Source organism: Penicillium lagena (genome assembly GCF_028827675.1).
Source record: "Penicillium lagena strain IBT 129212 chromosome Unknown utg000008l_segment0_segment0, whole genome shotgun sequence".
Classification (NCBI taxonomy): Eukaryota; Fungi; Ascomycota; class Eurotiomycetes; order Eurotiales; family Aspergillaceae; genus Penicillium; species Penicillium lagena.
This window is the reverse complement of record NW_026623229.1, coordinates 324766-350145: the sequence shown is the minus strand read 5'-3', so window position 1 is coordinate 350145 and position 25380 is coordinate 324766. Positions and strand designations below refer to the sequence as shown.

The following is a 25380-nucleotide window of genomic DNA, read 5'->3' as shown; positions in this document are numbered from 1 at the left end:
TAGCTGATAAGACTGCTGCACATCCAACGTCCTGGTCTCCAACACTTTCTTTCTTCCTCCCCTCACGCTTTTGACTTAAAACACCACCACCACCTGCCTGGATGCGCATGACTGCCATCACGCGCAAAAAGCCCGACTGCTCGTTCAAATATGCTCACAGATATACGACTGAATCATAGCTCATGGAAGACTTGGTGTTCGGTGCTGAAGACCGATGCGCTTGTAAAGTACACCAAATATAGTCTCGCAGGCATGACCCAGCTCGAGACCATCGACGGGTTAATCTCCGGGATAAAGTCCGTGAAGCCAGCTGAGAAGAAGGACTCAAGGAAGCGGAGCAGGCTCTACGCGATTGCGGTGACAACTCGGATAAACTCGCTGTCGTGATATTGTCCAAGCCGATCCTCAAGATGTTGACTACCTCCAGCTTCTTGCGTACGAACTCATCGGAAAGCCGTTGAAAGAGTCGAGCTCCTAGGTTGTTGCGGCCTTGCTGGATATCTCCGGCCTCAACTTCGTGCGCACCATTCGTTCCGGAACAATCTGCTACACCGCGTACACGTATGAATCCATAGGCCATTCATGCTCACAGTACGGTGGAAAGTATAGGACTAATCACTAACTCAATGAATTTATAGATGACTTTCAGTGATCCCACCGCGGTTCATCTCCCTCATCCCGGCCCTGACGGTGGATTAAACGAGGATCCAACCCCGCGCAGCAAGATTATTCGGCCTGTTCAGTTACACCCATACCACTTTTACTGTTACGTATGTATGTATATAGTATACATATACATATACATTCGATACTTAAATATTTAGTTCTCGATTCGAACATTTCCGCCGATAATATTTACATACCCTCTTTAGTGAACGGACCAGCGCCCAGTACTGCAATTCCAACCATTTTGGCTTGCAAGAACAAGGAAATTTTCTTGACAATGACTTGTTGACGGCAGAGACCTCTAAAATAAGCCACATCCCGGCAGTCGGTACGATCGGCAAGCCCGTTTGGCCAAAATGCGGAAGCTGCCGAGCCAAATGCCCAAATTTAAAAAGGCAATGACTCCGCTTTGCATTGGTGCAAAGCGGAGGCGTATCCCGTACCTAAGAGGGTTAGACAATACCCCACACAACGCAAAAAACGAAAGCCTTCTTTGACACTAAGCTTTTCCCCAGACAAGTCTTGACCAAATTCTGGGGTTCCAACTATGAGGCCGATTCCGTGCTAGCAGCCGTCTCATGGGCCCCTGGCCATATATAGGCCATACTCCCCCCCATGGCTCAAGGATCTTGCTAGAATCCAACTCGACCTGAGCATACATTTCGGAGACCCCTTTGAATTCCAGCATGGCTAATTCCAAGCCTCGTGCTAGTTACGATGAAGTGAAGAGAGATGTCGAGGAGTCTGCTACTCACGGACAGCGCATGTTGGACGCACTGCAAGAGGAGGACATCAAGCCTTTCCGGAAAAGTTTCTTGCGTCTGTATGCGTGCATCTTTGTCGCATATCTCTGCTCAGCCACCAACGGGTTTGATTCTAACACATTTGGTAAGCATTGCCTTTTGCTGTTGTGCTGCTACTGTTTGCTCAAAGACCACTAGGAGGCCTCTCGGCAATGATTACTTTCACTGATTACTTTGGCATCAATACTAGCAACCAAGGCCTTGTGGCGGCTCTATATGTCATTGGCAATATCAGCGGCTCATTAGTTGCAGGACCCTGCGCAGATATATGGGGCCGGCGCATGGGTATGGCCATTGGGTCTGCTATTTGTGTTATTGGAGCAGCTGTCCAGGCCGCTGGCCAAAACCTAGACATGCTTATGGGAGGCCGCTTTATCCTAGGACTAGGAGCTGGCATTCTTCAAAGCGCTGGCCCGGCATATGTGGTTGAAATGTCGTATCCCAAGTACCGAGGGCAGCTGACTGGAGGATTCCAGGCTTGCTTCTTTCTTGGAACTATTGTGTCAACCTTCTTAGAGTACGGCCTAAGCTTTCACAAAAATATCGGATCAGCTGTTTGGAGATTACCGCTTGCTGTTCAGGGCGCTCCATCGGTTCTAGTGCTCTTTCTCGTTTGGTTCATTCCTGAAAGCCCTCGTTGGTGAGTACCTTTCTATCCTGATGATTGTTCTGTTTGGCTAACTTTGTATAGGTACATTGCCAATGATCAAATGGACAAAGCCCGCCAAATCCTCATTGAGTACCACGGCGATGGGAATCCATCTTCAATGGTGGTTGCACTGGAACTAGAGGAGATGCAACAAGTCATTAGCCACGATGGGACCGATAAGAGATTCTGGGATATTCGCGGTCTTTTCAATACTCGGGCAGCGTGTTATAGAACATTTCTCGTCACCTGCATGGCATGGTTTGGTCAACTGGATCTTCCACCTACCAGCTACTATTTTCCGTTAATGGGTATGATATTCGCGTTCCACATCTCAGATCACTGCTAACCAGTATAGTTAAAACTGCTGGTATTGAGAACAACCAGACGCAGCTCCTTCTCAATGCTGTTCAAACACCCATCATGATGGTGTCAGCCCTGTGCGGTCTACGCTTCATTCGGTCTTTTGGTCGACGAAAACTTTTGATGAGCTCAAGTATGGGTATGACTATCTGTCTGAGTATCATGACAGCCTGCACAGCACATCACAAAAACAACCCTGCTGTGGGTGGTATTGGAATTGCGTTCTTATACCTGTTTCTAGTTGTTTTTGCATTTGCCTGGGTAAGAGAAAAGCTTTCCAAGAATACGGATAATTGACACTAATATATACAGACCCCGATGCAAGCGCTCTATCCGAGCGAGGTCCTTGCATACAACGAGCGTGCCAAGGGCCTTGCATTTATGAACTTCATGTTGAATGCTGCAAATGTTTTGAACACCTACGTTCCTCCCATTGGCATCGCGAACTGTAGCTGGCGTTTCTACTTTATGTATATTGCATGGGATGCGTTTGGTGTTGCGGTCATATACTTCACGTTTGTTGAGACAAAGGGCTGGAATTTGGAAGAGATTGACGAGTTATTCCATTCGAGAAACCCAGTGAAGAAGAGTCTGGAAAAGCGAGATTGAGAATTTTAGAAGGATGGAGGGGTACGTGTTGTTCTGGGAGATGTTTTCGAAGATACATTAGTGTGTCGTACTCGATATTGAGCTGCATTATGGGAATTTATTTAATAATCTGTTGTGTAATTTGCCAGGTAATATTTTCATGGTTTAAAGCCTACACCTAGTTGGGTGACGAATAGTTCAATCTACGCACAAGGAAGATGACAAAGGATAGAAAATGGACAGCGTATAGTTAGTTGGCGGGTTGATAAATAAGGTACAATCAAGCGTACACGGCGTCCTGTATACTGTTCTGGACAAAACTCCTGCTAGCGACATGATGACTATATCACCTCCGAGATCACAATCTTTTCGTTCGTATAGTTAACAATAGTAGTCCCTGCATACTCAATAATCACACATTATCACCCTCCTGTACCACTGATTACATATTGAATAATGATAGCCAAGCACACATCACTCTAGCAGTAAGCACAAAAGCCTATTCGGGGGCATATATATGACTGTGCCACTGCGACAGCTAGCACGGCATTGGCCTGTCCTAACTGAAACCCCCGAGTTTTGAGCGGGTCTCGGGATTGAAGCGGAGCGTCGAAGTGCGGTTTCGTGCGTTGTGTGGGGGTAGAGTCTAACTTATTCGGGCACAAGATATGTCCCCGCACCCGATTGGTGCAGTGCGGAGTGACTTCCGTGTCAACTTGGGCAGGTCCATCTCTTTTTATCGGCAAGGTCTGCATTCTGGCTAAAAGGCCTTGCCGATCGCCTCAGGCGACGATGTGATGTTAGTTTATTTTAAAGAGCTCAGTTGTCAGAAGTCTATCGACGCCATCGCGAGCAAATATTATTCTCGGAAAGCAAGATGACTGGGATCGCAATACTGGGTGCTGGTCTTTTCGCGAAAGAGGGTATGTGACCATCACCTGCGATACAATAAGAATCTCAGACTCACCATGGTTTTTTTAGCCCATCTTCCGGCCTTGGTAGAGCACAAGGCCAATCTTGTCGCCGTTTATTCACGCTCTGTCTCGTCAGCGCAGTCACTCGTCAGTGCCTCTGCTGCCCTGAATGTGCCAATCTCGGGCATCGATGTCTATGCTGAGGAGCTGGCGTCGGAGAATAGAGGACTTTCGGCATTGTTGAAGCGCGAGGATATTGGTGCCGTCGTCGTTGCTCTTCCGATCCTTATCCAGCCAGGTATCGTCCGCCAGTGTCTGGCAGCCGGAAAACATGTGCTGTGCGAAAAGCCATTTGCCAAAAACGTGGAGACGGCGGTGCAGCTGATTGCCGATTACGAGAAGGACCACCGTCCTCGCGGTCTAGTGCTGTCCGTGGCTGAGCAATTTCGCTACGATCGCGCCTTCACTCGCGCTCGTGAGCTGGTGGCCAGTGGCCGTATCGGCAAACTGAATCATGTCCATGGCCGCGTCTGGGGCAATATCCAGCCCGGCGACAACAAGTGGTACGAGACTGAATGGCGCAAGAACCCGGAATACCAGGGTGGATTTGTTCTTGATGGCGGGGTGCATTTTGTGGCATTGATCCGTTATGTCTCAGGGCAGGAGATTGTCAAGACCCTCAGCATGTGCCGGCAGACGTATCCCCATCTCCCTCCTTTGGATACCGTCAATGCAGCATTGCAGTTTGACAATGGTGCTTCTGGATCTCTGAGCATCTGCTTTGCTTCTTGTAAGGGAACTTTTGAGTTTATTTTCGTTGGTGACCAGGGATCCGTGACTGTTTCGGGTGTGGAGAAGAAGGAGGATTGCCAGCGCATAGTTCTAGAGAAAGCCGATGGCACGAAGGAAATTGATGAAGCCATTGTTGGACAGGGGATCTCAGAAGAAGTCAAGGCCTTCCTTGATGCCGCAGCAGGAGGGAAACACGACGCAAAGGCAGGAGCTAGGGAGGCATTGGCCGATATTGCTGTCGTTGAGAGTCTCTGCTCGGGAGGAGGGCAAGTGCAGACTCTACTGTGATCTTGTAGAATAAACACATAGATGGATGCATACTTTCTTTTCTCTTTTGAAATGTCAATTTATTGTTTCCAATTCCAAATTTTAATGCCACGACGCTCTCTGGCTCTTCTATATGTCTATATATTTGTTAGAGAGAGGTAGGATTTCGAACTAAACAGAAGTTAATGGAGGCTACCCTTGCAAATCGCGCGCGAGCCATACTATTGAAGACACGCCCTAGACAACCTTGACTAGGGTTTGGTAACGATCGGCGAGTACCTCTCTAGGCTTCGCTAGGTAGAAGTACTTAGAGACGTGTACTAGCGAGATCTCTTCATCGACGAGTATGCCGGACGGTAAAGACGGCCCGGGAGAAGGCATAGGAAACGGTTTATTGCGAAGCAAGGCGGAGAAACGAGGAATGAATGGTCTTATAGTGTTCAGTACAGAGTTGTTTCCCGTAGGCCGATGGGAGAATGTGATGTTAGTGGTTGTTAAATAAAAAGATCACGCACGGCTAGTGAACGTGATCACAACAAGTTATCAGCCAATGAGATCATATAAGACAGGGAGGAGCCTCTAAATTAAGTATTGGCAAAAGCTAGCAAAGCACATGATGTCCACAACTTCGCATCTAAAGCAATTTCATCAATTGAATCCGATACCAATTCCCTTTTAGCATGCTTGTTCCTCAAAATGTCGTCGTAGGCACATATCTAGGCGGCGGATCATCAATAAGATCAAATGGGTTACCGTCGTTACCAGCCATCAACCCCAAAAAAGAAGCGAGCAGAATCCGATAATAATACCACGGATGTGGACCAGCAAGTTCGAGTTTGAATGTTTCTTGAATTTGTGCCTTTTGCTTAGGATCGAGTTCAAAGCCTCGGGCTCGCTCGCAACAGGAACACTCCACAGTGCAATGGCCGATTGCGAACTTTCGTAGGATGTTCTGGCGATTGGAACAGCACCCACAGTTTCTTCCACAGCATCCCCCTCTTCCAACGCAGTCTTCGCGAAGCACACGGTGCATATACCATTTCGGATGTGAGCGCCATAGATCCATGCCTCTAGTTAGCGTGCTGTCCTTAAATGAAGCCTTTGTTTCCCACCATTGCCGTTCCAGAAACCAATACTCCTTTGCAAACTTTGAGACCTCGTCCTGTAATTCTTGAACAAGAGGCGCACTATGGTCCGCAATCTGCTTTATCTTCTCGAGAAGAGCCACTTCGTGTTGAGTATTCTCCCGAAGCGCAACTTCTATACCGAGTAGCGCTTCCATTGTGCCACTCTTAGGAGTACGTAAATCTTTCGAGTACCACCATCTATATTTTTGCAGAGCATATATATCTCCGGCCGTTTCTAGAGCAATCTCCTCCGATCTTTTGTCGCCGGGTAAGCGTTTGCGTGAGAGTGTAGACATCCTATGTATTTAAGAACGTCAAGAGCCTGTTCCTTTTATGCAGGAGGGCGTAAGAAACGAAGACTTCGAAGTTAGAGAAGGAAGGGAAGAGGTAAGGAGAAGAAAACCATTTACACAGTACAGCATTGTGGGTCACGGCATAGGCACGTCACTTTTGACCTATCATGACCACACGTCCCAATCTTAACACTAACCCCCCTCCAACGAGATGACATCTTCTTCTAACTAGATGGTCAGGGAAGCGTACTTGTAATAATATAGTTTGATTCGCCTCAAGGATAAGAATACAAAAATGATAAGAATACAGTCTCCATCGTGTCCTCCTGATAATTATACAAGAATAAATAAAAGACCACCCCCATTCTCCACCTTTCATTCTTCTGAATCATTTCTCTCCTGCATTTATCGTTAGTATATGTACGAAATACCTGAAACCAGTCTTTGATTGGATTGTGGGCACTTGAGAGCGTCACTTTCATTCGGTTCATGCATGAGGATGTTGCCTTCTACGCGGCATCAACGGCCGCTTGTTGTTCCGTCTGGGCTTTCTCCTCGTCGTCGTGGGCGTGGAAGGCCGAGCCGAGAGACTCGGAACCCGAAGCGGAGGAAACACCCTGGGCCTGCGGCGAGTCGTCCCTCTGGGAGACGACCTCAGGGGACGACTCGCCGGACTGCTCATTGGCAGTTCCCGTGGCCCCCGGGGGGGGGAGGAGGGGACGCTGTCGGTGGTGGTGGCGGCATCGGTGGTGGTGGCGGCATCGGTATAGGCTGGGCGGGCATAATTTCTATACATAGCTGCTCAGTACTTCCCGTATAAGCTCTCTGCGCCAAATTTACCGATGGATTGCCCATTGGCCCCAGAGCACGCCGAGCTGGTACCCTCCTGCGGGCAGCAACACCCTACACAGCAAGCAGAAAAGCAAGCAGAAAAGCCACAGCGGCAGCAAAAACATGTCCCCCATCCATGGGTCACCGACGGCAAGCTGATATTCATGGCCAGGTTCGCGAGGGTCGTATTTTCTGGTAGAGAAAAAGTAAAAAAGGCCATTGTGGATTTGAAAACGTGAGAGATTGGTATTCCAAATATGGCAAGAGCTATAGTGCTACTATTTGGTTGTTATGTAACCCTCAACCCAAGATTCAGTGGTCAAATTTGAATCACTGTAGTCATTGCTGATGTGGTCAAATGATATCACAGCAAGCCTAGCTTTCAACAGGGTGCCAAAAATGGCTCCCCTCCTTGGAAGGTGAGCGAGAGTGATCGAGGATACGACGAGGCGGCTGCATCATGAGTGGACACCAATGGCCTAGGCAACAAGCACGGCCAACACGACACGAAGGTGGAAGCAAGCTATAAGGGCCGTGGTCGAAGAAACGCATGATGCCAAGGCTGTCGCTGGTGAGCGAGATGCGTAAAATGGCGGCAAAGGCGGCCGTTTCTAGTCGTCTTCTCACCGTCTCATTGATTAAATGAGTAGGAACCTCAACTTCCGACAGAATAGTCTTTTGAGTTTCGTCTATTTGATCCTAAGCAGCTTGCTACAGGTCCTTGGGCTCTGGAGAGTCCTCTTCCTGAGGCTTGAATGCGTTCGATTGACTGGTAGAGGCTGACGTGGGTTTAGTTGTCGAATCTTCCTGAAATTCAGAGTCCAGTTGAGCCGTTGCATCTTGAGACACCTTGGCTCGGGCCTGTAATTGGCTTTAAATTGTTAATTATCTGGGACCGTCAGACTGCTATGACGTTGGGGTTATGCCGCACCGTACAACATCGATTTACATTCAATCGAGCCAGAGGGTTGAAAGATGATAAACAATCTGACATAAATCCCAGAGTGCCTCCTGCGTGATGCCAATTATACTCTTCGCGCCATATCGGCCGGCATCTGACTTGCTTTCGGCTTTTTGTTTAGCCTAGACGCGGAGCTATACCTCATCGGTACAATTGTGGCTTTTTTGCTGGGACATCCATCTGCCGTTGGTTAAGAGCCTCCCTCCCCTTTACGTAGTACTCGGCTACGGTAACTCCATGAGACACTACTACTGTAACCCAAATAGTCTAGTTGAACTGGAGTTCTCTCGAATGAAGATTCAGCTGCTGCGCCCTGTGGCTGCGCCCTGAGAAGCTTAGCCTTTTTGTTTGTACCACGAGATCGAGCCAGTTAATTAGTGCTACTGGGCTGTGTCAGTTTTACTTTTTTTATTAAAGCCGGCTTACATTCCCCAGGTTTGAACTTTCGAAAATTAGCTCTTTCGCAAATCTCCCTTCCGATTGCTTTGTTTACTTCGATATTGAATAAAGCCCGCAACCATGCCGTCTGTTTCTGTTCTGTCGCAATACACGTTCAACAACTGGGGACCACTTACCACAACCTGGACCCCGCCTGCTTCTTGTCAGTCGATACAGTCTGAAAACCTCTATATCGCCAAAGCCAGCACTCCAACGATCAACGTCGGAAAGCTCTCCTGTGACGTAGTCAATGATGACTGGAGCTGCTATCCAACAGGCACAATCACTAATATCCCAACCGCGACCTCATGGTTTGAGGACCCTCGCAGCGCCGAATTTTACGAGACATACTACTCTCCTGGTCTCTATTGTCCCTCCGGGTGGGGCCCAGTTGCAACGGCATCGCGCAATGGGACTAAGACTGTAGAATGGAATGGCGCTTTTGATCCCGCTCCCACTTCGCTAGGGTCAGATCTCGAGGTGTTCGAGAACGTGGCCAACAACGTCTTCCTGCAGGTTCTGGCCCCAAGCGAAACTGCTGTCCTGTGCTGTCCAAAGTATGTCTTTGACTCCACAATCTCGATAAGCAAGATTAATTCCAATTTATCTATAGGTCTATGACACCTGGTTACAACGGAGAAATTTGCTACTCAACATTACCGAACTACGAGTTTTCTACTGCCTGCGATTATTGGCTGCCACCCCCTGATATGTCCGCCTCGATTGAAACCAAATCGATTTGGTGGTATGGCACCACCGCCGAAGCGCTGATAGAGTCATTCACCGCAGATACCCTGATTACACAAACCGTAACTAATACCTTGCACCCAAGCGAATTGTCTAGCTTTGTTGTCGTCACAGCAATTGCACCCGTCAGGCTCGTGCATCAACCAACAGATGTAAGCACGTCTACGGGTGTAAGCACATCTACTGGTGTAAGCACGTCTACGGGTGTAAGTACATCTAACCCGGCGGCCAGAGTTAGTCCAAGACCTTCAAATTGGAATGGGATTGTCACTGTGCTCGGTGTCACTGTTGCAGGAATGATTCTGGGGGCAGCTATGATCTTGCCTTGGTAGATCTGTTGATTTATGCGAAGTAATGTCTAATTTAGTGTCTTGTGCTAACTGTTGAATTCTTAATGTTTATTTTTGTATTCCGTTACATAATTACTTATCACCATGGGGCAACCGGCTATGGCAAAGTCTGGGCGGGTCCTCCGTTTGCTAGAAGATTACGCGGCAGGGACGAGAGGGTGGGCATAGTCGTAGGGAACGGGTGCATAGGTACGCCGAACTATGCTGGAGAGGCCATTTTCGGCCGCCCCAGCACAAATGCTTACTGTTTAGAGGTAGAGAATCTTGTGGGGATGAAGTAAAAGCGTGACTAAATTTGCAGCAGGAATATGATTTTCATTATATCCTGTGAGCTGTCACAGTTTCAATTTGGCGAGCATGCCTTTCTGATGATCCCTTTGGATATTTTCAGCCGCGTTCTAGACTCTCCACCTGTGCTATTGTGACGCCATCATTTCTAAGAATGCCTCCATATCTTTGAGGCACACTTTTGGTCACAGGAGTAAGGAACATGAGGGAAAGCTGAAATGCAAGAAGCGGCGCTCCGTGTAGATGTGCCTCCTCAATGCATAGGAACTAGGTAAAGACATGTCTTGAGAATTGTTATACGTAGGAGATATCTAGCTTCCCCGGATCAAGCTTCTGCCGAGGGAGTTAGCTATCGCAATTACGGAGACTAAGGAAAATCTCTTCGGCGAGGCATAGTCAAAGTCTGAATGCTTTCCATAAACGGCAAAAAATCCTCGCAATGACGGTATCCCTCTTGCTGCTGTAGATCAGGGTTCCTGCATCTGAAGTTATCACTTTATCTTTTTGCACTTTTCGTTAGATGATAAATGCATGAGCGAACGGTCGAGATTCGCTATGGATGTGCTGATCTGCATTGCTAGTGCCATACTCGCCCCCATTTTTAGCGCCGTCAATCTTATCCAATCCTAGGGGAGACCATGTGGCCCGAGTAGGAGAGGCTTGAAAGATGCCAACAGGTTTCAGTTATTTACGGCGTACCGCGCTGTGACCAATCATTAGGGAAAGCCACGCGCTGCATAAGCAGTGGCCTCTTATAGCAAGTGTTTCAGGCCACCGGACATGACTCTTGAACCCATCAAAATAACCAGCTGATTCTGACTTCAGGGATCGCTATTGAAAACAAAAAGTTATATCGCTATACCTGAGATCTCAAAGGCCACTGCGGAGTAATAATAATAATGTCATTGTTTAATACCGTGATCAGATGGAGAATGATGCGATGGCGGCTCCGAGCGGGGGGGAGGGGTGGAGCAACAAAGGAGGCTAGTAAAGAATACAACAGGCTAGTAATATTTCCCAGGTGCTTGGCTCCGACTCGGAGTTCCCCTGTGTAGGATTTTCCTTTCCCTTACGATAACAATACATAAACCAAATCTTACCCCTTTCCGTGGTTCTTTGGTTTCCAACTTGCATATTTCGTCCTTGAAATCCTCCTGCTGTGCTGGCCCGATGCGGGCACACTCCCTGATACTGGCATTATTCTCGTCTACCGTCGCCTAATCCCCATCTTTCGAATCCTCCGGTCTCCAACGTCACCTAATCGATTGATATATGAACACGTCCGATGTCTGAGGACCTGGGTAGCCCGTATGGGCTTGCGCTTCGCAGAAGTGGCGGCTGCTTAAGCACCGAAGCCGACTGTGGTCAAACGTGGGCTCCCTTTCACGCCTGTTGTCCGGGCGGCACATTTTGCCCGACTGGTCAAGACAATGTGCATTGTTGCCCGTCCGAGGCAAACTGCGATCAATTGATTAATAAACACTGTGCGAATGCCACTGCGAATGTCTATCACGCCGCTGGATATTTTTGCTGTGCTGAGGGCCAGCATGCTTTCGAGAGACCAGATACATTTGTCGGCTGTACAGACGACATTGCCGATTTGGGCCTGAGCATGACTCTATTGTCAGTTGCATATTACGGCTCAAGTAAGTGTCTATTTGGATCTTTTCCTATCCCTCACGTTCCTTGTGCTTACATGTGCGATGTGCTGTTCACAGCTGCCACTCCAACAACTACTTCATCCACCACCACGACACTGGGAAACACCGATGCCACAACAACGTCCGATACAACCACATCCTCCTCCCCCTCCTCCACCAAGAATGTCTCTCCTGTCCAACAGCCCCCTGCGCCTGATACTCTGAAATCGGCGTCCTCTTCGTCCTCTTCGTCACATACTGGTGCAATTGTCGGTGGGGTCATTGGCGGAGTCGCTGCGATAGTCATCGTGGCTGGGCTGATCTGGTTCTTCATGCGCCGCAATCGGCGGCGGCAGCAGCAGCAGCAGAAGGAAGAACCCGTCATGATCGGCTCATCAGAGATGAGAGCACCGGTAGAACTTGATGCCCATGGAAGTGGTCCGAGACATGAATTGGCATCACCTATGGAGGAGATAAAGGGGTAAGCTGTTTTCAGGATCCAGTTTACCTGTCAAAGCCTGGTTGCTTGTTATGTTATATTTCTCACTGTGATGGACCTTTTAAATGTACAGATGGGTCAAACCGTTGGCATCACACCTTGTGCGGACCTTGCGGCTTCGTTTGAGCAACCGTTTGTGTTTTCTATGTTATTTAATATGTTTGGAATGAAAGGTCCCTCATGCTATCTCTCAATTCAGGCCAAACATGAACGCAAATCATCTTACTCAGCTCTAGTTTCTGCAGCCCTGAACGCCTTCTTTCCGACACGGAGAGTGGTCCGAATGACTCGTTCGAGCTGATCGATAATGTTGATCAGTTGTTGTTCTACAACATAGGGAATGGCTTACTGATGCTTAGCCGAGTAGTAGGGAGGGTGATATCAAATTGATAATATCAAGAGGAAAGCCAAACTGGACTCGAAAGAGTCTCCCGCCCTATCAATAGTGCATTGAAAGCTAACATTTTCCACTATACTTCAAATAAATATGATTTGAACGCTGGGTTCAGTCCGAGCCAGATATTTCCAACCAGTATCCTGTGGTCGCAAGGTAATTTCAACACTTCTCAGAGCCTGGCGCCCGACGTGATAGAGGTCGTTTGCAATTAAACCCAAAGTTAGCAAATAATGAAGTGATGAGGGCGCCTTGCGCCCTGCGCCCGACGACGATGTATGTTTCCGTAAGCGGCCCTGCCTCAAATATCGTGATGGCTACGGAGCGTAGGCAAATTTTCTACGGGCTGAGGGTCATTGCAAGCCAGTGGAGATCATGATCTTCGCTTCGCTCAGTAGCTTGAAGCTGGAGGAACATTCTCCTCCCCAGACGCCCACTCCTCGAAATGTATGCGCGAAAGCTCCCGGAGTTCATACATTGTACAGTGACAATTGCGGAAGTTTAAACCTTTAAGGTACCGTGTTAATTATTCTACTGACAATTAGTAATTCTCGTTACTAAATTAAGATTGGGGATAGAGCGTAGATACCGGTGAACTGACCGGCAGCGCTCACTTTAGACCGGGGAATCGTTAGTAGGCCGACCGGCTAAGCAAATAAACCCGGCAAAAAACCACTATCCTAAAATGGACAAAAAATCCCTGGCGAAAACCATCGTACATGATTCTATTATTATGTCAGGGTTGGAGCCAATAATGTCCTGATCTACTGGGCAGCCGCATTTACTACGATAGGTGTTTGGGTAGCCGCCTGGCTGACCCCCTCTCATAGTTAGTCGCATTTTCATGGGATTGGTGACCTCACCATGTAGCAGATTAACGAGACAATCTAGAGCGGACTGACGTAGAGACACATCCTTCGGGATGAGCAAAGCGATCCTCTCGCATAGGTGGCCCCATTCGCACTGGCGAGTAACATCATGGCCTGCACGGATCAGCACGGAAGAGCCAATGATAGCCCTTTTATGAATTAGTCCGTAGTTAAGCACTGCGACAATGGGGACGAAAGACACGGACGCCTCACCACCAGCGGCATCATTGGCCGGGTTTGGGGGAGGGAGATAGGAAGTATGAAGATGAGGCTGGTTTGCCTTGCTTGCGGCTCTAAGGGAACATGAGGCTCAGGATGTGAAGAATCCACCGGGGCGCAGGCGGCGAGGAATGAAAAATAGGAATACTCATGAACAAGACTGTGTGTCGGGGCGGGCCGCGTATTGTGCCTCAGCGAATCTTGGCGGGTTAGCTCGCCCAGCCTGGGAATAGCTGAAACATCCGTGACGCCGCTTGGGAACTGCGTCATTTCGCGAGGCGCGAGGCTGGCTGGAACAGAGTTTCGTCAGGACGAGGCTCCCAGCCTCGAGGCGGGACGAGGTTGACCATGCAAAAACGACAGGAGGGAAACACGGACAAAAGAGACGGTGGAGCCCAAGTCGTCATGTACCCTACCCTGGTCAAAAAGCCGGGGAGGACGAGTGAGAGAGTGGGGGGGTGTGTTTTGCTGGTGCGAGTCAGGGCGAGCGACGGACCCCGGTTGATGACTCCGAAGGTGGAGCCTTCCCGAGGCGCGCAGAAGAAGCGGTGGGAAAGGAAAGTGGCCGGGGGGGCCATCCTGGGAGGGGGTGGAGGGTGATGGGGAGGAGGAGGAGAGGAGGAAGGAGGGCAGCGCTGAGAGAGGAGGAGCAGATGGAAGAACAATGCACCGTCGATGAAGAAGAGATCACGTCCCTTCTCAGCCTCCTTTTGGTGGAGCAGCATAATCGCCCGTGCCCACACTAAAGAGCCTCACTTCCCCCCAATTCCCCCCTCTCTCCTTCTCTTTTCCTTCTTCCCTCAACGCAACTCAACGCAACTGCTGGTCAGCCTCGCCACTCACTTCTCCCTCTACTTCCCCCTCCCCAACCCGAGGTCTCTCGACTCCTCTGCTCGGGCCTTGCAGGATAACAACAGCATCTCGCCCCGGCTGATGCACTAACCCGCTGACCGCCCGTTCTCACCCTTTGTATTTCCGAACAGCCGCGACCACCACCCTCAAGCGCTGCCCTTGCAACTGGTTTCAAGGCATCTCCTATCGCAGTCGCTTGCAGATGGCGCTGCGGTCGTAATCTGTTGCTTCCGTTGAGCCTCATCAGACCCGCTCACGTTTTCCGGGTAAGCTCCCCCTGTTTTTCTGATGCATCAAATCCTATGAATGCGCCTCCCCCCGCAAATTGGACCACCAAGAAAACCGGTTATTATGTTGTATTTTGTGACTGTCGCCGACTACTGGTCTCGAGGGCTGGCGTAGAGGCGGCTACCGACACGCCTGTCGGAGATCACAGTGGTTTCTCATTGCCAAACTACAGCTGAAATAATCGCTAACTCTGGGACAGAGCGGTTCCTCTCATCTTCTTATCTTCTTCGTCTGGTGCGATCGAGGAGTGGGTCAGATCAAGAACACTCTCTCCGAGCACACAGAACACGCGCCTGATGCGCCTGGGCCCGCATTCATGACGTCCGATATCTATGAATCGGACGACGCCTGGAAGCACTCGCCGCCGCTGGTGGCCATTAAGCCCAATTATGGAGTGGAGGAGAAACGGCCTCCGTTTGTCCCGCCAGGGTCTCCCAATGCTACCGAGAACGATGCCGCCAAGGGAACGCCCGGCCGTTCCCGTAAGCACTTGCCGGAATCCCGGACACAGACACGTTACGGCGATTCGGTACTGATTAGCTTTCTAGAGCCTAGTCGGCCGGACATCGCCTACTACGAGAGGGAGCACCCGCTCGGGCAGGACTGGTCACCGGCGCCTCGGGATTTCAATCCAGCCGACGACAGAAAAGCAAAACCTGAACTGGAGACAACGGCCAAAGCAGCCGTAGACCAGCTGCGAGACAACAAGGACTCCTTGCTGGACGTGCTGGCCGGGTCCACAGCCTTCCCCCCACCAAATCCGCTTTCAGTGACGCTCCCTCCACCAGCGCCGTCGGTCAGGTCGCCAAGCCGTCCTCGCTTGCCCTCCATCTCGGCCGCCATCTCAGCTCCAAGTACAAGACGGCCGTCTGAAGACCTACTCGCATTATCTCCGCCATACACCGATTCTTCCGTCAGACACTCCCCGGAAGACAGAGTCTCTCTCCCAGCCCTCCAATCGCTTCATTCTCCACCTCAATCAAACCCTGCAACTTCTCCGAACGGCAACAACCGAGTGCTTCCATCAATACGCACCCTAGGCGTAAACCCACCGGAATTCCCACCAAGGGTCAATGGGATACCTCCATATCCGTACCCGGGCCCAAGCTCGGCTGGCTCACGAAACGACCCAGCGCAAGAACGGTTCCCCCCGCCACAGCATATTCCACCCAGTCCCTTTTCACATTTTTCACCCACGAGTACCAAGGATATATCAAACAATCCTTCTCCGGCTTCAATGCCTACGTTTTGGCGGACCTACCCCTCCCAGACGGAGCTCCACCCGAGTGGAGCCTCTCCGTACGATCCGTCCCCCATAACGGCGAAAAGCCCGGCTGCTGGTTATCCTACCCCCACAGAGCAGCCTGGTGCCGGGCCAGGAGACCGTACATCTTTCGACTCGACACTATCTCCCAATGGGAACGCGCCCCCAGGTAACTACAAGTGCCACCATCCGGGATGCACCGCCCCGCCGTTCCAAACCCAATACCTATTAAAGTATGCCCCGACCCGTCCGCTTTTGATATCTTTTTGACTAAAATATCAGCTCCCACGCCAATGTGCACTCCCAGGACCGGCCACATTTCTGTCCGGTAGAGAACTGTCCGCGAGCGATAGGCGGCAAAGGATTCAAGCGTAAGAACGAGATGATGCGGCACGGCCTTGTACACAACTCGCCGGGTTATGTTTGTCCATTCTGTCTCGACCAGCAGCACAAGTATCCGCGGCCGGATAATCTCCAACGGTATGTGATTCAACTTCCTCGAGTCATTCGCTTCATGCTCATATTGTATCAAGACACGTTCGAGTCCATCATGTCGACAAGAGCAAAGACGATCCCATCTTGCGAGATGTACTCTCGCAGCGGCCCCCAGGCAGTACACGAGGCCGACGACGACGGTTGAATTCATGAGATAACCCTCCTTTTTCTCCCTGCATCTACCATGATGCTGACAAGTGCTGCTCTGGGGGCGTAGCCATTGCAAGAAGTTGAAGACACGACCACCCTTGAAGTCTACACCTGCTTTACGAGCGACGAATTTCCCTCTTCTTCTATGATACCTTTTTTTATGAGCTTCATTGTTCGATGATACCATGTGCTCCAATTGTTAGATTCAGAATGATGATATACGGCCATTCGTTTTGACTAGGGAGTCTTTCATCGTCATGTATCTTACTCTCGTTTCATCTGGATGACTACTCCAAAGGAGTGTAGTGTGCATGTCTGTCTGTATTTGCATTGCAGATTTCTATGGGCTTTCTTGTTTTAATTTTGGGGTTCTGAGCATGGGTGAAAGACTCTCTGGCAGTTTTGGGGGCATATTTACATGCGAACTGGATTTCTTGCCACCATTGACTTGTTTCGTCCTTTCCTTATAGTGCTCACCCTTCGCTTCCTGTGGCGCTAAGCAATTGCTTAGATACGACGTCACGTAAAGAAGAATCTGACAGTCCTCCTTACTGTAGAACCTCCTTCTAAAGTGGAACCGGTGATTGACAGGGGCGAAGTCAGGCTAGGAATAACGCTCCGCTCATGACATCCCCGTAAAACTAAAACTTTTGAGAGTGGTTCCAGATCCACCAGGGGGTGCGGGAGATGTTTTGCTTCGCTAACACTGCACAGAAATCTGATGCGAGACGGTTTGTTGAGACTTACAGACCAAAGGAGATTCAAGTATATATATAGCATAGAAATTCGTTATAACTATACAGTGGGAGCAGCTACATAGTAGCATGGACCGTTGAACCCGCCAGGGGTCCAGCAACTTAATCTCCGCCTTGCTTAGAGGACCACGAAATGTCGCGCCGAACCATGATAAAGGAGTTCGGGTCGCTCTGCGGCTCCAGGTGAGCAGCCGAGTCAGGGGAATCTCTGCGAACCTTATTATTTCCTGGAGCACGTCCGTCGGAGCCAGACGGAAAGGCCCCGCCATCTTGCAGACGATAAAAGTCACTTGTTTTTTGGCTACGACCAAGCCCGTTTGGAAAGATATATCGGATAAGAGGTCGAAGGGTCGGCAAGCACGCAGATATAATACCAAGCGACGGTTCAATAGAACTCCAGATAAATCCACGGCCAAAGTTCCAAGTGATGTCCATACTCTCGGTCATGATAGCTACTGCATAGCAGCGAAGCGCACCCGCAATACAAGCGCTAAATGTGGTGGTCTATGTCAGTCTCACGTTCATTGGTCGAACACGTCGAAAAGGGAAACATACAAGGCTCCAAGACCGAAGATGCCAATAACTGCAAGCTTTTGGGGAGTTGGCATGTGGAGTTTCCAAACTTGATGAAACGGGGCACACAGGATGACAAAGTCCGTGATAGCTTCCGCAATGCCATTTCCCATGAAGTAAGCCTCAACATCTAGGCATGAGCCTTGCGCATTTGGATCTCCGTATTGCTCCCAGAAATATGAGTATGGATGACACTGGATCAGATTAAAAATCATCACGCCAACGAACCACCCAAGCGCGAGGAAAGAGCAGAAATAGAGGACGTAGGTAAAGCGAGGAATTGGAAAGATGCGATGATAGAACATGATCACCGACATTTTGATCGCAGGGATTGTACAGCTGTAGACAAATTCCATGACAAAGACAAGCTGAGGGCCGGTGATTAGGGTTAATAGTTTGGCATTTTGGGTCAAAGACAGGTTCCAACTAACCTTGTACATTACCACTAGATTGACAGAAGGATTCCATATATGTTTACCCATTCCGCCTAGTTTGGCCACTGTATTGTCTTTTAGTTGGCTGTTCAGATAATAGTAGGGCACCTGCGATTGTCCGTACTTAAGATATTGAGAACACAATTAGCGGTTGAAAGAACCTGGTGGGGGGCGTTAATTATCTTGATAGCATTTGATAGATAGCAATGACTGTAGCCTTACCAATGCTATTATTATTAGATAGTCATCCCACTGGAACTTCGCCTTGGACACATATCTCGCCCAAATCCGCAATCCCACAGCTATGACAGCGAGTATAGCTGGAGCAAGCACGGATGCAATGACATGTGCCGTCTGAGTCTCGTAGATATCAAGACCAGGAGGTGGTGGCGGAAGTTCCATGGCTCTCACCTCCCTTCTATGTCAAGGGTCTGGGAGAGATGAAGATTCGGACTAAGTGGAATTGCGGTAAGGGGAGCGGAAGGGTTAAATATGGACGAGTAAAGTGACAAACAGGAAATGTCATGAAGATCTGGCAGCGATCGTCCGACTCGCTAAGGATTCAACGCTTAGGTCCAGGAGGCAAATAGTTTGCAAGAAGGATCCTGCCCTTCTTGGCGTTGTTCAATGCGTGACATGGCCCTTAACCCAAGACAGACCCTTGACCCACAACGGACGGCAGAGTATGTGCTCTGTAGCTTCTCCACAAACTCCATATTTACAGGCGCCCAAGTGATCCTCGATCCAATGCAAGAGTCACTGGGGTTGTGATCCAGAAGAATGATAGTTCCTCCAGCCGGAAGCTAGATGTTCCCTGTATTCTTCGGGAAACTGTCTCGAAACAAAGACAAATTCCAAAGTCAAAAAAGGTTTATAGCTTCTGAAGGAATGGCCCCCAACCAACCGTTTGGGTTGAAGAGCGAATCTCTATTGGCGCGTAATCCTAGCGTCTGCAACTTCTCGCCCGCCTTGGCCGTGTGCCCCACTAACCCGATTCCATCCTGACAGTTAACAATACGTAACTACCCCTATGCCACTTGCAAAATCATATGCAATTCTAATGGGTCAAAAGAACCCACCCTTCACGCTCACATAGTCCAGTCACATTCAATGAATTAGGTCTATCGCAGACCGGACTTGTGTCACAGGCGACCGCAAGCCACCGAAGGCTTGCTAGTTAAGTGTGTCTGGCGCTAGTGCCTATAAACCTCGTAAAAGGAAAGAAAGCACGCACAAAAAACACATCGTTTTCACGCGCTAATTAGCAGTTAGAGACCCGATGCCCCCTAAGGACTACCGTGGAGCCTCATCTCTTTCCTTTCCCCTCTAGGAAGCTGTGCTGGTTACGAATGAGACTGTAAGGGACTTATTTGGCCATTTCGGGAAGGGAGTGGCTATGATGGCAGGTGGAGTATCGGGGCATCAAGCACGGATTCGGTTAGTTAGCAGGGAGGGGGCGTTAAATATCCATGACCACCCACGGAATTACACCTTGACTGACCAACGAATTCCCCAAACTACAAAATGGACGGACTTCATGGCTTCGCATCACTCCCACTTCTGGTGACCCTTAGCATACCTATCGTCCTGTACCTCCTTTACCATCTCGTCCTCTTTCCGCTTTTTCGTTCTGATCTTCGCTCCATTCCAGGCCCAGCCTTTGCCAAACTAACTGACCTATACCGTCTCCTGGTGGTTCGTACTGGATCTGCCCACGAGCATCACCTCCGCCTTCACGAGCGCTATGGACCTCTTGTTCGCCTTGGGCCCAACAATGTCTCTGTCGGTTCTCCCGACGCCATCCCCATCCTATATAATACACGGACTCGCTACCCCAAATCGGCGTTTTACCCGGTTATGGGAAACGTGGCTCATGGGAAGGTTGTTCCTACTATTTTCTCCACACGCGACGAATCTGTTCACGAGACGATGAAGCGCCCTATCGCGCAAGTGTACGCCATGACCAATCTTAGGACGTATGAGCCACTGGTAGAGAGCACCGAGTCTTTATTCATGAGCAAGCTAGACAAATTGGCGGACGAAGGGAGAACTTTCGACCTAGGCACGTGGCTGCATTGGTTCGCGACTGACGTTATTATGGAGATCACATTTGGAAAGCGGCTTGGGTTTTTGGAGAGGGAGGAGGATGTGGATGGCATCCTGGAAACAATAGAGGGCCGGTTTTGGTATGTTGCTGTTGTGAGTATAAACCTGTCCCTGGCATTCGGATGTGATTCGTAACTAACAAAGCCCCTTGGGTTGGTAGACCGGCCAGATGCCCTGGCTCGATAAGCTATTGCATAAAAATCCTCTTGTGGCCTTTTTATCCGGTCTTTTTTCAAAGCAAAAGGTGTCTCCTGTCCTGGAATTTGCTCTTAAGCGAATAGAAGAGCGGAAGAAGGAGCGCCGTGATCACCCTGAAAAGAAAGGTCAAGAGCGGGACTTCTTGGCCCGATTTCTGGACATTAAAGATAGTCATCCGTCAAATATCCCTGATTCGTGAGATAGCCCTACACCAACGTACTTGGATTACTCTACTGATATGAGATATTGTGGTAGTTGGATAATATCTTGGTGTCAACAAAACGTTCAGGCCGGTTCCGATTCTACTGCAATTACATTGACTTCAGTGATATATCACCTCTTGAAGAATCCAGACTCCATGAAAGCTTTGCTTGCTGAATTGGATAATGCCAATCTTCCGTCTCCAGTTCCTTGGGATATTGCACATAAGCTTCCCTACCTTGATTCTTGCATCAAGGAAGCATTGAGGATGACTCCAGCGATAGGAATCCCATTGGAGCGTGTTGCTCCGGAGGAAGGTATAGAGCTATGTGGCAAGCACTTCGAATGTGGAACAGTGCTTGGAGTGAACGCTTGGGTTGCACATCGGAACGAGGAGGTGTATGGGTCAGACGCTGCTTTCTGGAGGCCGGGACGTTGGATTGAAGCAAACCAAGATAAGAGGAAAGAGATGGAACGGACCCTCTTTGCAGTTAGTTCTTCACCGATTCAAACATCACCTTGAGGAGAATACTGATATTGATTTTATTAGTTTGGAGGGGGGTCAAGAGTCTGCCTTGGAAAAAACATCTCGTATCTGGAGATGTATAAGGTCATCCCTGAACTGCTAGTAAGATTCAAGGTAAGTCACTTTGGCGTTACGGCTGCCCCGTCTGTCAGGAGTACACTAATCGTTTGCCTCCTACTAGTTTGAGCTCACAAACCCACAAAAGGAATGGTCATTGAAAAATGGATTCTTTACCTACACCAAGGGTGTTAAAGTCACAATTGAAAGAAGGGAAAATCCTGGGAAACAATAGACAAATATTGACATTGACTGTTTTCGCTTCTATTTCAACTTAAACAGAACTACAAGACAGACGTTGTTGAGAGAGCGTCATCCGAATTAGTGTTTCAAGGACTTGAGATAGGATTGCATACAAAAGCGATCCTCTTCTTGACCATGCTCGTAATATAATGATAATCACAAAATCATAATGCTATTACCATGTACGTACCGGATTTATTTAAGAATACTAAAGAAGTGAGAAGTGTAATTGAATGGTAGACCACATCATACTTCTTACACCCAAGCTTTGCACTTTATGCCTCCCCCGGCTTTAGGCCATTGGCTGTTTTGTTAAAACCACGCCATGGTAGAATTGACTTGAGAAAAAAAAGAGCTATCGTAGCTATGGCACATAGCAGAGAAACCATTTGAGCAGCCGTCTAGCAGCTTCAGCGTGTCTTGTTTAGCTTATACTATCAGTAGAGCCTGCCAGGTTGAAGAAGGCCAAAGTATATCTAGTCCGTTATCACAAAACCACAATCTTCGTTTTCCTTTCCCTTCGCTTCGTGTTCACATGGTCCAAACAATGAATATATCCCACCGCTATATGAGCGAAAATCAACCTCGCCAGGAGGCGACGATAACCACACCGCGCACAAGGATTGTATAGTACAGAAAAGCGCACAAAACCGACATCAAATCAGTTATCACACACAGAGAGAATGGAGAGAAGGTATAAATGAAAGATAAGCCAAACAATCATTGAGGCCCAGCTTTCTGATGAATACGCCGCACATGATCTTTCATATTATCGACGCGACTGAACACACGACCGCAGTCGTGCCATTGGCAGACAATGCCGGGATTGTGTTTTGCCTCGTGGCGGGCACGGTCTTTCTTCGAAGAGAACCCACCGTGCGTAGCCTGTGGACAGCCCTCGTGGCGACAGAAGAGATGCTTGCGGTGGCGGTTATAGTGCTTGCGCAGGTCGCAGCCACGACGGAAGATGGCCTGCGATGAGCAGCCTGGGTGGGCGCAGCGCCAGGCACCGTCGCTGATGGGGATACCGTAGCGGGTGAGGTCGCTGGATGATGGAGAAGAAGGGCGGGTCCGTGAGGAGGACATTCCTGGTGGAGAGCCGTCTAGGTCTGAGGTAAAGGTTGGTGTTGGGGAGGTGCTGAGGATGGATGCGGAGTCCCCGGAGACGGGGTTGCTGGTCGGAGCGTTGGGGAAACGGCCTGTTGATGTTGGTGGAGATAGGAAGGTGTCTGGGGCAGAGCACTTGGGTGATGGCACGGCGGGAGGCCCTACGAAGGCCTCGGATAGTGGCATCCAGGACTCGGTGGCAGTACACATGTTGTCTGGAACGGCGGAAGCGGTGTCCATGGGGAGTTCAGAGGGGTAATGGAGCGGGCTGAGGGCTTGGAAGAACCCGCCAGCGGGCTCGGGCTCCAGGGCTAGGCCGTCGAGGGGTGGAGTATACCCGGGGATGTCTGTAAAGGCAGAAGGCAGAGGTAATTGGGCAGAGTGTCCCGACATAAGATAGTCTTGCATGAAGGGCGAGGTGGTACCGGACCTGCCGACGGAAGAGGGTGGGGGAGTAGCCCTAAGATATTGATCTGCAGCTGAGGAGGCGTTGGACCAGGCATATACCGAGCCCATGGTGTCGCTGATGCAGGAGTCCCGCCGGTGCGGGACATAGTGTTCAGGCGACAGGTAGTGCGAGAGCGACTCCGGTGCGTACTCCAGTGCTTGTAAGCCGGGAGAATGAGCCCTCGAGGCGCTGACAGGGATCTCCATCATGCTTACGGGGGGAAGAGATTCCAGGGCCTCGGAGCATCCCGTGCGGCCATGAACGTCATAGCCACTGCCTTGCTCCGGGGTCTGCCAGTTGTGGTCACTGTCCATGTTGGAGAGGGATTCGCTGAAGAAGCCCTTGCCGGTGTATGGGGTGCCGATTGTGCTGTCGGAGTCCAACAGATCAGGAAACAGCGCACGCATTTCAGCGTGAAGATCAAGGTGAAGTGGGTGGTGGTGGTGATGGTAGTAGTAGTGGTAGTGGCAGTGATAGTTGAGCGTTGGGCAGGGCAATGAGAGCCATACGCTTTGACAGCGGAGGATGGGATGAAGGTGGGGATGAAGACGGATGAAAAAGAGAATTCCAAGATTTGGGAGCAGCGGGCAGTATATAATAATAAGGTTGCCGGAAGTTATTTATGAATGTGGCGTATTCTCCAAAAAACATGCTGACGGCAGATCTATATCTAATTGGTACACCTGAGGCAGTGCTGAAATACCCTAATCCAGGCGTTCCGCCAGCACTGTGGATGGTTCGATCTGCATGCCGATGGACAGGAAATTAGAATCAGAAAAGACATCTGTATTTCCCGCCGCGGTCAGCTGCTCAGCCTCCGTGGGCGTGACGAGACAGCCATTCGAGAATAGCGAAGTGGATATTCGACTATTCCAAATGCACTGTAGTGGAAGGGGCGTCCTGTTTCGTTGGTCCGCGCTGATGGGCGGCGATCGACAGCGCCAAGTTGGGCTCAATTGTGCCATCCTGCGCGGGCATTGGCTCTTCCGAGTAGGGCTGAGTCCATGGGTCCCCGAGCCGGGGAATCGGCTACTAGGGGGAGGGGTCCATTATTGGTGTCCGATCTCTGTGCACCAGTGATAGGCTACCGCTACGAGGGTACGAGCATTGTTTGAAGCAGTTGCATGCAGACCCGTTGTTGGCACCTCCAGCCTTACAGTCCGTCGGTCGTGGCACGGTCCGGACAGTGTCCGTCCCCGTGCCTCCGCCCGGAAATTTCGCCCACCTACAAGAGTGGAGAGGTGACAAGGGTCCTGCCGGGGTTTGGCCCCCAATCTGTTTGGGGAAGAGGCTCGACGCAAGCGAAATCCGTGGGTTAGAGCTCTCAAGGCTCACCCCTGCAACAGGAGCATCGACAGCTGAGAATTGAATCCTGGAGCGCAACGGTAACCAAAGGTGGTAGCATGAGGCGACGTGGTATTGGATTATTATCAATAGGTTGTCCAGCACGATGAGGATGCGACGATCCTACCTGCACAGGGAAGTGCAAAGCTTAGTTGAGCTTGCAGGTTCAGCATTTGGCGAGCGCAAAGTCCCGCCAAAATGGGCGACACCGACGGTTTGGCCGAATGTTCATACTCCACCTGTCACCGGTGACTGGCTGGTTCGTCAAACTCCCATGCTTAGCGCCCCTATCAGCCACTCAGGGGTGCTGTGGATGTGGAGCCCGACCGGTGCGGCGCGGCGAGCGAGCGGTGTCGTGGTTGTTGTCCATCGACAGTAGTACCATCCAAGACGGCAATAATAATAGCTAATAGGTTGGACCACGCCGGGAAAATCATGATTTGTAATGATGATGATCATCACAATGACGCCTGTTGTCCACTTAGGTATTAGCTAGGTTAGCACCGAATCGTTTACCCGATTAAGCATAGTTCATCGGCTCGGCGATAAGAGGGAAAGGCAGACTCGCATGGCTCCCCCAAATCTTGGGGGCCGGCTGGCCACGAGCGTCGGCCCCCAAAAACATGTCTCAGGATTCTTGAAGA

General features: G+C 49.9%; 17 protein-coding genes across 17 annotated transcripts; 10 read left to right on the top strand and 7 right to left on the bottom strand.

The window, feature by feature from the left end:
• Positions 1 to 173: 173 nt before the first annotated feature.
• Positions 174 to 580, bottom strand: N7510_010685 (uncharacterized protein; the record flags this gene model as incomplete). Its single annotated transcript, XM_056982610.1, has 2 exons — positions 174 to 310; positions 376 to 580. 2 exons carry the CDS (start codon positions 578 to 580, stop codon positions 174 to 176), a joined length of 342 nt encoding a protein of 113 aa, XP_056828104.1.
• A 772-nt stretch (positions 581 to 1352) lies between these two features.
• On the top strand, positions 1353 to 2464 carry N7510_010684 (uncharacterized protein; the record flags this gene model as incomplete). Its single annotated transcript, XM_056982609.1, has 3 exons — positions 1353 to 1554; positions 1608 to 2109; positions 2161 to 2464. The coding sequence occupies 3 exons, from the start codon at positions 1353 to 1355 to the stop codon at positions 2462 to 2464; spliced, it is 1008 nt and encodes a 335-aa protein (XP_056828103.1).
• A 74-nt stretch (positions 2465 to 2538) lies between these two features.
• On the top strand, positions 2539 to 3087 carry N7510_010683 (uncharacterized protein; the record flags this gene model as incomplete). The annotated part of the gene is made up of 2 exons (XM_056982608.1): positions 2539 to 2739; positions 2791 to 3087. 2 exons carry the CDS (start codon positions 2539 to 2541, stop codon positions 3085 to 3087), a joined length of 498 nt encoding a protein of 165 aa, XP_056828102.1.
• A 947-nt stretch (positions 3088 to 4034) lies between these two features.
• On the top strand, positions 4035 to 5060 carry N7510_010682 (Gfo/Idh/MocA family protein; the record flags this gene model as incomplete). Its single annotated transcript, XM_056982607.1, has 1 exon — positions 4035 to 5060. The coding sequence occupies one exon, from the start codon at positions 4035 to 4037 to the stop codon at positions 5058 to 5060; it is 1026 nt and encodes a 341-aa protein (XP_056828101.1).
• A 216-nt stretch (positions 5061 to 5276) lies between these two features.
• Positions 5277 to 5599, bottom strand: N7510_010681 (putative serine/threonine protein kinase; the record flags this gene model as incomplete). Its single annotated transcript, XM_056982606.1, has 2 exons — positions 5277 to 5469; positions 5574 to 5599. The coding sequence occupies 2 exons, from the start codon at positions 5597 to 5599 to the stop codon at positions 5277 to 5279; spliced, it is 219 nt and encodes a 72-aa protein (XP_056828100.1).
• Positions 5600 to 5730: 131 nt separating this feature from the next.
• N7510_010680 (uncharacterized protein) lies at positions 5731 to 6321 on the bottom strand (the record flags this gene model as incomplete). Its single annotated transcript, XM_056982605.1, has 1 exon — positions 5731 to 6321. The coding sequence occupies one exon, from the start codon at positions 6319 to 6321 to the stop codon at positions 5731 to 5733; it is 591 nt and encodes a 196-aa protein (XP_056828099.1).
• Positions 6322 to 6968: 647 nt separating this feature from the next.
• N7510_010679 (uncharacterized protein) lies at positions 6969 to 7510 on the bottom strand (the record flags this gene model as incomplete). Its single annotated transcript, XM_056982604.1, has 2 exons — positions 6969 to 7230; positions 7440 to 7510. The coding sequence occupies 2 exons, from the start codon at positions 7508 to 7510 to the stop codon at positions 6969 to 6971; spliced, it is 333 nt and encodes a 110-aa protein (XP_056828098.1).
• A 1260-nt stretch (positions 7511 to 8770) lies between these two features.
• N7510_010678 (uncharacterized protein) lies at positions 8771 to 9768 on the top strand (the record flags this gene model as incomplete). The annotated part of the gene is made up of 2 exons (XM_056982603.1): positions 8771 to 9246; positions 9303 to 9768. The coding sequence occupies 2 exons, from the start codon at positions 8771 to 8773 to the stop codon at positions 9766 to 9768; spliced, it is 942 nt and encodes a 313-aa protein (XP_056828097.1).
• Positions 9769 to 11770: 2002 nt separating this feature from the next.
• On the top strand, positions 11771 to 12199 carry N7510_010677 (uncharacterized protein; the record flags this gene model as incomplete). Its single annotated transcript, XM_056982602.1, has 1 exon — positions 11771 to 12199. The coding sequence occupies one exon, from the start codon at positions 11771 to 11773 to the stop codon at positions 12197 to 12199; it is 429 nt and encodes a 142-aa protein (XP_056828096.1).
• A 1762-nt stretch (positions 12200 to 13961) lies between these two features.
• On the bottom strand, positions 13962 to 14420 carry N7510_010676 (uncharacterized protein; the record flags this gene model as incomplete). Its single annotated transcript, XM_056982601.1, has 1 exon — positions 13962 to 14420. One exon carries the CDS (start codon positions 14418 to 14420, stop codon positions 13962 to 13964), a length of 459 nt encoding a protein of 152 aa, XP_056828095.1.
• Positions 14421 to 14849: 429 nt separating this feature from the next.
• N7510_010675 (uncharacterized protein) lies at positions 14850 to 16739 on the top strand (the record flags this gene model as incomplete). Its single annotated transcript, XM_056982600.1, has 4 exons — positions 14850 to 14903; positions 15035 to 15317; positions 15384 to 16332; positions 16382 to 16739. 4 exons carry the CDS (start codon positions 14850 to 14852, stop codon positions 16737 to 16739), a joined length of 1644 nt encoding a protein of 547 aa, XP_056828094.1.
• Positions 16740 to 17601: 862 nt separating this feature from the next.
• N7510_010674 (uncharacterized protein) lies at positions 17602 to 18389 on the bottom strand (the record flags this gene model as incomplete). The annotated part of the gene is made up of 2 exons (XM_056982599.1): positions 17602 to 17989; positions 18055 to 18389. The coding sequence occupies 2 exons, from the start codon at positions 18387 to 18389 to the stop codon at positions 17602 to 17604; spliced, it is 723 nt and encodes a 240-aa protein (XP_056828093.1).
• A 1641-nt stretch (positions 18390 to 20030) lies between these two features.
• Positions 20031 to 21009, top strand: N7510_010673 (pisatin demethylase; the record flags this gene model as incomplete). Its single annotated transcript, XM_056982598.1, has 2 exons — positions 20031 to 20705; positions 20851 to 21009. The coding sequence occupies 2 exons, from the start codon at positions 20031 to 20033 to the stop codon at positions 21007 to 21009; spliced, it is 834 nt and encodes a 277-aa protein (XP_056828092.1).
• A 39-nt stretch (positions 21010 to 21048) lies between these two features.
• On the top strand, positions 21049 to 21640 carry N7510_010672 (pisatin demethylase; the record flags this gene model as incomplete). The annotated part of the gene is made up of 2 exons (XM_056982597.1): positions 21049 to 21408; positions 21503 to 21640. The coding sequence occupies 2 exons, from the start codon at positions 21049 to 21051 to the stop codon at positions 21638 to 21640; spliced, it is 498 nt and encodes a 165-aa protein (XP_056828091.1).
• Positions 21641 to 22557: 917 nt separating this feature from the next.
• Positions 22558 to 23799, bottom strand: N7510_010671 (putative C2H2 transcription factor; the record flags this gene model as incomplete). Its single annotated transcript, XM_056982596.1, has 1 exon — positions 22558 to 23799. The coding sequence occupies one exon, from the start codon at positions 23797 to 23799 to the stop codon at positions 22558 to 22560; it is 1242 nt and encodes a 413-aa protein (XP_056828090.1).
• Positions 23800 to 24041: 242 nt separating this feature from the next.
• On the top strand, positions 24042 to 24761 carry N7510_010670 (uncharacterized protein; the record flags this gene model as incomplete). Its single annotated transcript, XM_056982595.1, has 2 exons — positions 24042 to 24083; positions 24552 to 24761. The coding sequence occupies 2 exons, from the start codon at positions 24042 to 24044 to the stop codon at positions 24759 to 24761; spliced, it is 252 nt and encodes an 83-aa protein (XP_056828089.1).
• Positions 24762 to 24842: 81 nt separating this feature from the next.
• On the top strand, positions 24843 to 25115 carry N7510_010669 (uncharacterized protein; the record flags this gene model as incomplete). The annotated part of the gene is made up of 1 exon (XM_056982594.1): positions 24843 to 25115. The coding sequence occupies one exon, from the start codon at positions 24843 to 24845 to the stop codon at positions 25113 to 25115; it is 273 nt and encodes a 90-aa protein (XP_056828088.1).
• Positions 25116 to 25380: the final 265 nt, after the last annotated feature.